Raw genomic sequence first — 12,863 nt, 5'->3', positions numbered from 1 at the left:
CACACATTCAGATCAGGTTGCCCAGGACCCTGTCCAACCTGGCCTTAAACACATCCAAGGACGGGGCATCCACAACCTCCCTGGGCAGCCCGTTCCAGGGCCTAACCACTCTCCTTGTAAAGAACTTCCCCCTAACATCCAACTTAAATCTTCCCTCCCTCAACTTCGATCCATTTCCCCTAGTCCTGCTGTTGTCAGCCCTTTTGAAGAGTTTACTCCCCTCGTGGGTGTAGGTTCCCTTCAGGTATTGATAGGCTGCAATGAGGTCACCCCGCAGCCTTCTCTTCTCCAGGCTGAACAAGCCCAACTCCCTCAGCCTGTCCTCATAGGGGAGGTGCTCCAGCCCCCTGATCATCTTAGTCGCCCTCCTCTGGACCCTTTCCAAAATCTCAATGTCTTTCTTGTACTGAGGGCTCCACACCTGGACACAGGACTCCAGATGGGGCCTCACAAGAGCCGAGTAGAGAGGGACGATCACCTCCCTGTCCCTGCTGACCACCCCTCTCCTGATGGAGCCCAGGATCCCATTTGCCTTTCGATTTGGATGATGATTTGATGGAGCCCAGGATCCCATTTGCCACCCAGGGTAGGGGAAGTTGGCGAAAATGCCTTGAGGCCTGCATGAGTTAACAAAGAGATCCTGGCCAAATTCAAACAGGAAAAGAAAGCCTACAGAGTGAAGAAGAAAGGAGAGGTAACTGGGAAAGAACACAGAGACATTGTTCATGCAGCTAAGGATCGTGTTAAGGAAGCTAAAGCCCAGATATTGTTCAAAGCTTGCTGTCTGCACTCTTTGTGTCTTACAGCCTAACAAGGATTTCCCCCCCCTTCTGTTTTTTTTTCCTTCCAGTTATTTGTCTGATATCACTCTCCCTGCTTTGTATCCGCAAACCCTGAGAATCGTGGTCGCGACACGTGGGTCACGACATGAAATGGCCATGAGAGTTGCCCATCTCTCCCCAGTTCAGTTTCTTCACTTCATAGCTGAGAAAAATAATTGTCATGTACAGGAAAGCAGATCAGAGTGATTTCATATTGATAAATATGATCTAGCAATACAAGTGCCAGGACGCTACACAGCCAATCGATACGCAGCCTTGTTGACTGATGAGTGTAATCCCAATTTCACCCAATTTGACCTCACACTCCGTAGTATTGAACACCAGTGCTCTCCATTTTAACTCAAAATTTGTCTGTTTCCTGTCAAAAACTTTTCTCTGGGTCAGGAGATAAAATTGCTGAAGATACATTCTCTAACTTTTCTAACCACACAATTTCCCACAGAAAAGCTTAATTTATAGATAATTTCCAGCACAGGAAATCTCCTTTCCAGGGGACATTTCAGCTGATTCAGCCAATTTCAGCTAGTTCATCTAGTTCGTTTGATTCACTTTCTGCATGCTGTAGAGCAGATTAGATTCAAGCAGTTCTTGCTTTTCAAGTCCATACTCAAGATTTCGTGTGAGGGAAGTCAGAACATTGACAACTGCCTTGATTTGTGTTTCCAACTCTGAAAAAGGATCTGGAGTTCTGATCCAGGGAGATGTTGGATACCTACAAACCTCTGATCCAATAAATTCTTCATGTCCTCATAACTGAATCTAATCCCAACTATCAACCATTTGATCAGAAGCTATTGTGATTACCTAAAGTAGAAGATATTAATGAGTACCAGGCACTGGTAATCCTTTCTAACAGTGATTGGTAAGTAGGATCACATGCAAGACTGGCAGGAAGGGCAAAGTGTTAGCAATCCAATAGGAGGAACCTCTACAAAGGACAAGGATAACACAAAATTACCTACACAGAAATGGGCAGAAGGAGACAAAATGGGGCAAGCCAGACTGAGCTCAGATGGGGAAAAAAAACACGTGGAAGGTAGAACCAGGGACAAACAGCCAGAGGAGATAGCCGAAAATTGTGCATGTTTGCAGGGATAAAAAGAGGAAGAACACAACTTGGCCTGGGTTTAAAGTAGTGTGGGGTGTGAAGGTCATCCTGAAAGCTCAAAGAAATCTTAGTTCTGCTGCCAAAGGGTGAGAGTGAACTAAAGGTGGCTTGCCTGGGCTCTTGTAGAACCAGAAGAGGGCTTACACTGATAGAAGCGGAGCGGTGACATTACGCACCTTCACTTCGGGGAACTCATCCTACACAGCAAGTGGGATAATACGCATCTTGGGAATGACCAAACCAGGCTTTGACCAAGATGCAATCACAAAAGGCAACAATCCACTAAAGCAACCCCCAACAAAATAACTTCTACAATTTATAAGACTTCCACTCATTCTTGGTATGGGAAAATGGTATTCACTTCTTGGGGTGTTTGGTCAGAGACATACAAAGAACGATTGCTCGCTAGTTTTTAATTTCATTCTTTAGATTTTAACTGATTAATGATTTCTGATTCTTTATCTTTCTATTTCACAGGCAAAACACTTGCAGAAAGGATGTTCTGACTGCCTAATGTTACTTTGTCAAGTGTGGTGCAAGCTTCAAGCGCAGGACATTCAGGTCTCTCCTACTGCAGATGAAAACAGCAAAAGAATAGATGCAAAAAATGTTACACTTCTTAAAGATACCTGGCCATCATTTTCTTTCTTCTTTCTTCATTTTCTCATCTTTTCTTCTAACACAGGTTAGGGCACAGCAATAGAGAAAATTTATAGAGATGTTTTTTTTGCTGACAGTTCAAATGCAACTGGGAAAAGACTTGGATTTCCTAAGACTGGTTCTATTCACCTTGGAGCAAACCTGAAAACTGCGTTTCTCTGGTCCCACCTCACCAGTAGACGTGTAGAACATACAGTCAGCAGTATGCAAAGAGTGCTTTGATGTCATCTTAGAACTGATGTACATCTGGGTAGAGAAATCACACCCTGAACTCAGAGCTCACCCATTCCCTTTGTCATGGTCCTTCTCCTGGTGTAGAAAATGCTGTCAGAGATTGATAAGCCTCATTACTTCCAGGCACTTCTTTTCAGCATAGAGTGAGCTAGCTGAATAAAGCTTTCTACACCCACTGTCCTGCAGCCTAGCTGAACTCAAAGGCCAACTCAGTCCAAACACAGAGACCTCTTGAGATTTCTGGAAATGTTTTCAATGATGTTTGGGTGACCAGTGGCACGTAACTCACTGTCAGAGTCAGTACTTCAAATGAAGCAAGCTGCCCTGTCCACCAGCTCCCACATAAGTTACACTGCCAGGCTGTTTCTTCACCCCCTGAGCACAGTCAGCTGCTTGCCATTTCTTTAAATCAAACACCCAGTCATTATTTCTTGCCAGACAAAACTCACCAACGTTGCTTAATTAAATGAGTAGAAAGAAAACATACAGAAGTAAACCTGTCCCTGCAGTGATCATGTGCCAGCTTCAGTTTTGCTTCTTGGTTTCAGATTTCTCTTCCCAATATACACAGATTACTAAATAATGCAGGCAGCATTAAGTACTGCGGACTTTGGCCTTAATTACTAGTGGTGAGGCTCATAAAAATGTTCCCATATAGGATGAAGGGCAACTGCTCAAGTACACACTGCAGGAAACATCTGGAGTGTGTGAAGGAAGTTTTCTGGTCTACTACTTCACCATTTGACCAGAGGAGGATCTCTGTGGATTCTGGAATTAAGGGTATTTCTGTGATTGCATCTAGACTGCAAGAGCAAATCTGGGACGTTCCTGAAGGCCCTACTCACCACTGCTTTTGGAGAAGACAGAAGGGAGGATGCACTGCGATGAACAACTTGCAGACTTATCATTACTAAAGGTACAGAGCTGCTGTGAGCCCTGATGAGGATGCTTATGTGGGGAATGGAAGACCTCCCTTCAGTCAGGGAAGAGGTGGTCTGGGAGCGCCCAGGCAACACCAATGTTCACAAATCCATGGGACCCGATGGGATGCATCCACGGGAGCTGAGGGAACTGGCAGAGGTGATTGCTGAGCTGCTTTTGGTCATCTTTGAGAAGTCTTGGAGGACGGGGGAGGTGCCGGAAGAGTGGAGGAGAGCCACTGTCACTGCGGTCTTCAAAAAGGGCAAGAAGGAAGATCCAGGTGATTACAGGCCAGTCAGCCTCACCTCTGTCCCTGGAAAGGTGATGGAACAGCAGTGCTGGATGTCATCTCCAGACAACTGGAAGAAAATGAGGTTATCAGGAGTAGTCAGCATGGGTTCACCAGGGGGAGGTCGTGCTTGAGCAACCTGGTGGCCTTCTATGATGTTGTCTCTGGCTGGGTGGATGGGGGGAGAGCAGTGGATGTAGTCTACCTTGATTTCAGCAAGGCGTTTGATACTGTCCCCCACGACATCCTTATAATAAAGCTGAGGAAGTGTGGGATAGATGAGTGGACAGTGAGGTGGGCTGAGCACTGGCTGAGTGGCAGAGGGTCGTCACTGGTGGTGCAGAGTCTGGTTGGAGGCCTGTAAGCAGCGGTGTTCCTCAGGGGTCTGTGCTGGGTCCGGTCTTGTTCAACATCTTCATCAATGACCTTGATGAGGGGATGGTGGCCACCCTCAGCAAGTTTGCTGATGATACAAAGTTGGGAGGATTGGCTGACAGCCTGAAGGCCGTTGTATGGGAACTGCTGAGTCATGGCCTGAACCTCTGATTGATCACCTGAGGCGAGCCATGAGTCAGCCAGAGGAGCAGAGGTGAAGGCAATTCACCTGTGCTGCCGGAAGGGGTGGAGCCAGGCTGCACCCCTCCTAGACCTATTTAAGAGCTGGCTAGCAGTGGGGAAGGATCTTTTCTGGAGATTGCCTCTTCTGGTGTTTTGTAGGTGAGCCCAGCATAAGGGTAAGCCTTCCATTTATTCTCTTTTATTATCATTCTCTACTTTGCCTAACTCTCCTGATTTTATTGTGATTGTAACATCTTGATATCCATTGATTATACAGCCGTGCTGCCATTCAGCGAGACCTGGAAAGGCTGGAGAGCTGGGCAGTAAAAAACCGGATGAGGTTTAACAACAGCAAGTGTAGAGTCTTGCATCTGGGGAGGAAGAATGGCATGCACCAGTACAGGTTGGGGGATGAGCTGCTGGAGGGGAGCTCTGTGGAGAGGGACCTGGGTGTCCTGGTGGACGACAGATCGGCCATGAGCCAGCAGTGTGCCCTTGTGGCTAAGAGGGCCAATGGCATCCTGGGGTGCATTAAAAAGAGCGTGGCCAGCAGGTCGAGGCGATCCTCCCCCTCTGCTCTGCCCTGGTGAGGCCTCATCTGGAGCACCGCATCCAGTTCTGGGCTCCCCGGTACAAAAAAGACAGGGATCTCTTGGAAAGAGTCCAGCAGAGGGCCACCAAGATGGTGAGGGCCTGGAGCATCTCTGCTATGAGGAAAGGCTGAGTGAACTGGGTCTGTTCAGCCTTGGGAAAAGAAGGCTGAGAGGGGACCTGATCCAGGTCTATCAGTATCTGAGGTGTGGGGGGCAGAATGGCGAGGCCGGACTCTGTTCAGTGGTGAGTGGAGACAGGACAAGGGGAAACGGCCGGAAACTGCAGCATAGGAAGTTCTGCACCAATGTGCACAAGAACTTCTTTACAGTGAGGTGACGGAGCACTGGAACAGGCTGCCCAGGGAGGTGGTGGAGTCTCCTTCTCTGGAGATGTTCAAGACCTGCCTGGACACCTGCTTATGCAACCTGGTGTAGGGAACTGCTTTGGCAGGGGGTTGGACTCGATGAGCTCTGGAGGCCTCTTCCAACCCCCACAATTCTGTGATTCTGTGATACTTGACCCTGCAGCCCCCAACAGGACCTCCCTCCCATCCCCAATAGCATTATGCTGCAGATACTTTGTATGAAACTGTAGTTTCAAGACTTCATTATTTCTAACCACGACCATTCAAAAGGCACGTGTACAGGATTGTGCTGTACTCTCTTTGCAGAACTGAGAAAACAAACACCTCCTGAGCATATAGAGTCAGACTGCCCTGTTTTATAGCAGGTACTCTGTAATACTAAACCACAAATGCTTTTGCTTTTTGCCCTACACACATCTGTTTAGCGAGTGAAGTGTTTGTACGGGGTAGAGTACAGCTAGGAATGCAGAATTATTGTGACCCCAAGGAATTGTGAAATAAATTCTCTTAGCTTCTGTGGCAGACATTCCAATTAAAATGGAATGGGCTGCCCACAAAGGTGGCAGTCACCATCCAGGGAAGCATTCAAGAAATGCTTAGCATTCAAGAAATGCTTAGATGTTCCGTGAAGGGACAGAACATGGGGGAATATTGGCGGTAGGTGGAAGTTTGGAGCGGATGATCTTGGAGGTCCTTACCATCTTTGGTGGTTCAGTGATTCTACGCTATGAAAAGGGAATAAACGATGGATTTTTCTCCTTCTGCTAAGCTCGTTTGTGCGTTTTTCAGTGTCTGCTCAAGGACTTTCCAAGTGTGAGAATCCTTCTTTGGTTGTTTTTTTTTTTTTTTTTTTTGGCTGAAAGCTTGCTTCCTGAGGTTTTTCTTGTGATAAGACTCGGAGTGACTTGTCAAGGAGGCAACTGATGGGTGCTAACTGTGTGACAATCGATATCGCTTTGGGAACATTTGCAAGCCCCTTCCCCCAGAGCTGCTTGCTCTGTAGAAGAGCGGAAGAGAGTGCTCAGCAGTGTTCACTGGAGGAAGATCTGGCCTGTGGCCAAACAGCTCCAGCTAAGAATGGAAGGCTGGGGGATGATGCCATTGCATCCTGCGAAGGCAAGATGCAAGTTGGTGCCTCCCTTCTTCCTCTTATCTGCTGGCAAGGCCAGAAAGATAAGAACAAAGGAGGTTCCTGCTGAGATCCCAGAGCCAGAAGCTGCCACCGCAAGGAGAACTGACTCAACCACCTTGGGTTTGAGCTGTCACTCAAAGGAGAGCTGATTCGACCACTTTGGATTTGAGCTGTCACTCCAAAAAACAGCTGACTCAACCACTTTGAAGCATTGAAAAAAGGACCATCATCACCATGGTCGTCGTCGTTGGCAACAGGACAACTCTGCCTGACGACCCACCGCTACTGAAGATCAAAGACTGAACTACGAACCTCGCTGGATCCATGGTGGTGACTGTGTCCCTCTTGCTGCCTATAATAACCCCTTGCTTCTTCTTTCCTATCTTTTCTATCGCCCTCCTTCCCTTCCCCATTACCCTAATTCATAATAGTGTCCGTCCTCCCCTTCCCCATTTCCCTGATTAAGATTTGTAATAAACTGGTTGGACCAACATTTGAACCGTTGCTTCTTAATCTCATGCCGGGTACATCGATAATAAAAGAACCTCCTCTCCCTCCTAGAAATTGGAGCGAGACACCAAGGAAGTGACCTCTGTGTGATATCAGTGGAGTGAACTATTCCTGAAATTACAGCTGTTTTTCTCTTAGGGATCAACACGCACTGTGTAGGAGCCATTCATATGTTATCCATGCCAGAAGCAAATCCGTGATAACTCCACCTGCACATCCTGTATGTCCTGCAAATGTTCTTCCTCACAGTACAAGCAGGCATTCCTTAAAAAGAGGCACACCACTCAAGCAAGAATTACATTTGCAGCAATGCTTGCCCAGTGTGATAAAAATTTTTCTGCCAGGCAGTGAAAGGGTCGAGGGCTGACATCTGAGCAGCTTTAATGAGTTTCCTGTAACTGCACAAAGTCCAATGGCACCATATGCTTCCTGTAACTGCATTGTTTCAGTTCAAGTGAAAGCCAGCTCAGCCGAGAAGAAACACCACTGAGGTGAGAACTCTTTCAAGGTGAGTTGCTGTATCTTTATATAAATTCAGCATTATTCTTTAAGAATGCATCACTGTGTCTAAAGGAATGCAGCTTTCTTTAATTGTGTTAAACTCCTGCGGAGAAGGATTTAGGGGTCCTGGTGGATGAGAAGCTGGACATAAACCAGAGAGCCAGCAGTGTGTGCTTGCAGCCCAGAAGTCCAACCGTGTTCTGAGCTACATTACAAAAAGGGTGGCCAGAAGGGAGAGGAAGGTGATTTTCTCCCTCTACTCAGGTCTTGTGAGGCCCCATCTGGAGTTCTGCAACCTGGCCTGGGGCCCCAAGCACAAGAAAGATATTGGAATGGGTCGAGAGGAGGTCAACTAAGATGATGGAAGGATAGAAGAAAGCACTACCTGTGCCTCAGATACACTAACCAATCGCCCCAGTAGTCCAAAGTCTCTCTCGCCTGCTCTTGGGCTTTTCTTCTAAACCGAATCTGTATTGCCCACGATGTGAATTGAAAAGTAATTTTCCTTTCTTTGTGTCGATGAGGAACTTTGTTGTCCTTTTTTCCTTTCTGATTAGCAGAGGAGGGGAAACTGGATAGATTGGCTTGGTGATGCCAGTCCAGGCCTACAAGCTACAGTCCTTTGAAAATAGCTTGCTCAGGATCACTTCCAGAACTGGAATTAGTTTGAAGGGAAAGGCAGAAATATGACTTCATTCTCTGCCTCGGTGGAAAAGAATGGCAGGTGTCAGGCACCTCCTGCTGCATCCTGCAGATGCCGGAAGTGTTTGGCAGTTTGACCATTTATGTGAGTGTAAGGATAATCAGACAGCTGCACTGCCCCCAAAGTGTGGTAGTGACCAGAATCTGGTCATCCCACTGACTCTGCCTGCTGCTCTCCCGGCCCGTGGCAACCACAAGGTTCAGAAAGATATTTCTCTTTTGTCTTCAGACTGGCCTTTTAGGAAAGGATTGGAGAAAGCAGAAAGCAGGAGATGTCTTGGGAGCCAGGTAAGAGTGGAGTTTCTTGTGTGTTTAGATGCGATGTAAGAGAAAGAGAACCTGGGATACTATGAAAAGTCCATGACTTCAGGGGAGCATCTAAGGCCTTCCTCTCACCTCTTGCCCCTCTTCTGCTCACAGAAGCATCATCCCAGGTCACTTCAGCTACGGGGGATGTGACTGCCCTCCCCTGGGTGTACAGCAGGACTCCTGTGTCCCAAGAGAGTAAGGCAGAAGCACAGAGAGCAACAGCCAAGCAAAATCATGCTAAGAAAATCACAGGGAAGGGCAGCACAGAGGATGGATCTCCCAGTCCTAGCAATGCCGTGTCTTAATTTCACCCAATTAGAAGGAAGTAATTAGCACTGCAATTAATTTCAATAGGTTTCAGTGTGAGTGGGTGACTACGTTAAAGATGCTACGATGGCATTGGCAAGAATTCTACGTACAGCATGGGAAAAATGCCCCTGGAAATTCTCTGACGTATTCAACGCGCTGTCTGCAAGATGGTTTTTCTACTAATATTTTTTCTTGTTTCCATATTTCTTAATTTATTCATTTTTGCATTGCAGAACTTCCTCTCTCTGCGTCTGCTATAACGATACATGAGAGTGGTAAGGTCAACATGGAGAGTCGGTATAATTCTTATGGATAATGACAGTATAGAAAGAGTGCTTGTTGCCAAACATAGTTTTGGTAGTCTATGTCACAAATACACATGTTTGAAGTAATCTTTTGTCTTTGCAATGTGGAGACCAGGAACCAGACATTTACAAGCTAAAGATGCATAAATAAGAAGAGTCTCATGAGGAAAAGAGGCTTCTAAGATCACACTGTACAATCTAAACTCTTTCATTGCATAAGAAGCCTGAAGCTTTAAAAAAGGCATTCATTCTGTCACTGGAACTGTTAATACGCCTTAAAACGACATGTTCTGTATTTCACACCAAAGCAGTGACACAAAGGGGTCTGCTCTCAATTCAGTGAGACCAGACCAACATCGGACTTTCACAGAATGTATTTGCTGTGTTCCCTACTGGAAAGCAAATGAAGCCTTAGGAAGAGTTCATGATCCCCTTGGAGGCATCCCTGATCCAATAGCTATGGGTACAAACTGCTTTTCCTATGACTGTTGATTAAAACCCTGATTGCCTTTCCCAGCTTTCGGCAACGTACCAGAGCGTGGCGCTCAGAACAAAAGTAGAGTGGATTCACATAACAGAAACGAGGGAAGATTCTCTAAACTGAGAAACGGAAAAGGAATACCAGAAACTCAGGAAAGAGGTAATTATAGCTGAGAGAGGACTTCTGCCCACCATGCAGGACACTCAGCCCAGGGTTGGCCCTTCTCCTCACCACACAGCCGCATCCCGTCTCTGTGGAGCTTTCTCTGCAGTTTGAGATGTGGATCACACCCTCTGCCCAGAGTCTGACGTATCCCATTATCCTCTCCCCACTGGAAAAACTGTAGTGGCAGTGAAGAGCAAACCACCTTCCCCCTGGGCTGCCTACATGACGCGTTATTTCACAAAAGCTGCTCAGTATGTTCGTGTGGTTCTTCACTGAGAAAAGCTTTCTTACATTTCCTCTTTTCTGCATCTTTCATCTGAACATAAAGATCCAGAATCCCAGCAAAATTCTTGCAGTGTGGAAGAACTAAGGAAGAAATTTGAGCCTCCGGGTAAGTATGTTGGATCGTATTTATGTAGCCTATTATCGTATCACAGATCATGTTGGGTGTTACATGTGAGAGTGCAGGGAAATGTGCCCTGCGGGGTCTGTCCCTCTGAGCATGACTTAACTGTACACTACGTCCTGCAGCTCTGCGGGACCAAAGATCTCAGGCATCCTCAGTCCTGTACAGTGTGTGTTTATGAACTGGCTTAACTCAGTTCTGGGAGCTGGAGCAGGGCCCTGCAAAGCAAGCCAGGAGGGGGGCTGTGCATAAGGGCTGCTTTCAATGCCGTGAAGCAACTGTTCTTGGACAGACCAGGCTGATCCATCCCTAATATCAGGTCTCAGCTCATATTGCTCCCCCATCCTGGAGTTCTGAACAGTCAACTCCATGTGGGCAGTAGAGTGAGCGACGTGTTCCTCCCCTCTGCTCTGCTCTGCTCTGGTGAGGCCACATTTGGAATTCTGTGTCCAGTTCTTATCAGAAAAGGAGAAATTAAAAAAAGGAATATAGGAAGTTCCACAAAAATATACAGAGGACAAACTTTATAGTGAGAACTTCTTTACAGTGTTCCAGCAAACAGAGAGGTGGTGGAGTCTTTGGAGATGTTCAAAACCAATTGGACACCGACATGTGTGGCCTACTGTAGGGAATCTGATTTAGCAGGGAGGCTGGACTCCACAAGCTATAGATGTCCCTTCCAACCCTTGCAATTCTGTGACTCTGTGGTCCATAAGAGGTTGAGGGATCCTCAGGAAAGGAGCATTAAGTAATAGGGAATGCCCAGGAGGGAAGGACGAGCTCTACGTCCAGGAGATGTGGCCTATGGGAAATAATGACTTTCCTTTGTTCTCATTGCCCCCTACACTGCTTCTTGCAAAGGCTTCCTTGCAGGTCTTTGTCCTGCAGAACAATTAAGTGTAGATGTCCCAGAGGGCACATCGTGACCTGGAGAAGGGTGAATCATACAGGTATTTGCCAGGCCAGACCAGTAGTGATCTGTGCCTGGACAGAACTGAGTCTGTGCAGAATCCCATCCTTCCTGGCACGTAGGACGTGCTCTTTTCCTGCCCCTGCTCTTTCCAGGTGGCCTGTTGTTGTGGTTTAACTACAGCCACAGATTAGAATTGGAGCACACCACAGATGCTTGCTCACTCTCAAACCTGCTTCAAGGAAAATGAGTGCAGGTAGAGAAACGGAATGGACTAAGTCAGAAAACTCAGGCATGGTTGTTGTAAAATGGTTGCCTTGTTGCTCATGTTTTCAGCCTTAACCCACGGGCCAGAGAAACCCCCACAGAAGGGAAGCAGAGTGGATTCACCAAAGAGAGTCCAAGCAAACTTCTCCAAGCAGAGCAAGGGGAATGAAGATCCAGTAATTCTGGAAAGAGGTAACCGGGGCTGGGAGAAGAACTCTGCACACAATGTTGGACCCTCAGGGTTGGCCCTACTACTCAACTCGCTGCCACATTCCCCCTCTGTGGGGCACTCTTTGCAGTTTGGGAATTGTCTCACCTCCTGCCATCAGAGTCTGGCAGTCCCTCACTGTACACACTGCAGTTGGGCTGATGTATCACCACCTCCTGGCTGCATTGCCATCACGTGCACATGTAATTTCCTCATCTGGGTTGGAGTTCTCCTCATTCTCCTTCCATCAGGAATTGGAATTGGTGCTGGCTTAGCACTTGGATGGCTGTGGACTTTCTCCTCTGCAATAGGACTGTGTGATAGAGACCTGAACTCTTCTCACTTAGAATCCTCAGAGTAGGAAGGGACCGCTGAAGGCCAACTAGTCCAATTCCCCTGCAATGAAGAGGGGCACCACAGCTGGATCAGGTTATGGAGGGCCCTACCCAGCCTCACTGTAAAAGATTTTTTTCCTTCTATCCAACCTAAATCTACCCTCTTTGAGCTTGAAACCATTTCTCCTTGTTCTATTACCACAGGGCATTGATAAAAAGTCTGTCCCCTTCTTTCCTGTAGCTCCCCTTTAGATACTGAAAAGCCACTATCTGGTCACCTCGCAGTGCTCTCTTCTTCAGGCTGCACAGCCCCAGCTCTTTCAGCCTGCCCTCTAGATGTCTTCTACTCCATTCCACTCAACCATTTTTATGTCTCTTCCCTGATTGCACTCCAAAAGATCTATGCCTCTCCTGTACTGAGGACAAGCTTGCTGAGATGCACAGGACCTCACCATCAATGTCACTGATGAAAATATTAAAGAGTATCAGCCCCCAGCACCGACTTCTGGGGGCATCTTGTATCACCCCACATCCATCCAGACACTGAGCCACTGACCACCACTCTCTCGACTTGATCCTGCACCCAGTTCTTTCTCTATCAAACAGCCCACCCTTCAAATTCAAGGAATGGACCAAGTTGGGAAAGTCAGGCACTGTTGTTGTTAAATGTTGACCATGCTGCTGTCGTTTTCTTTTTCAGCCTTAAACCACGTGCCAGAGAAATCATCCCAGAAGGAAAGCAGCGTGGATACA

The 12,863-nt window shown here is 47.1% G+C and overlaps 1 protein-coding gene across 3 annotated transcripts in view; it reads left to right on the top strand.

Annotated features, from left to right (window-relative positions):
- The first annotated feature begins 7,215 nt into the window (after positions 1–7,215).
- LOC122156558 (butyrophilin subfamily 1 member A1-like) overlaps positions 7,216–12,863 on the top strand; it is a 14,391-nt gene continuing 8,743 nt past the window's right edge. For 2 of the 3 annotated variants that reach the window (XM_042811342.1, XM_042811340.1), the window contains exons 1-6: positions 7,216–7,720; positions 8,645–8,703; positions 9,267–9,308; positions 9,856–9,978; positions 10,313–10,375; positions 11,637–11,759. In XM_042811342.1, the coding sequence (XP_042667276.1) occupies positions 8,688–8,703; positions 9,267–9,308; positions 9,856–9,978; positions 10,313–10,375; positions 11,637–11,759 (367 nt within the window). In that variant the 5' untranslated portion in view covers positions 7,216–7,720; positions 8,645–8,687. The remainder of the gene's footprint in view (positions 7,721–8,644; positions 8,704–9,266; positions 9,309–9,855; positions 9,979–10,312; positions 10,376–11,636; positions 11,760–12,863) is intronic. The other variant, XM_042811341.1, reaches the window with a different exon arrangement.

The sequence above is a fragment of the Centrocercus urophasianus genome, unplaced genomic scaffold, assembly GCF_019232065.1.
Source record: "Centrocercus urophasianus isolate 14NV4802_14NV808 unplaced genomic scaffold, USGS_Curo_1.0 seq_1283, whole genome shotgun sequence".
Lineage (NCBI taxonomy): Eukaryota > Metazoa > Chordata > Aves > Galliformes > Phasianidae > Centrocercus > Centrocercus urophasianus.
This window is presented reverse-complemented; position numbering and strand designations above follow the sequence as displayed.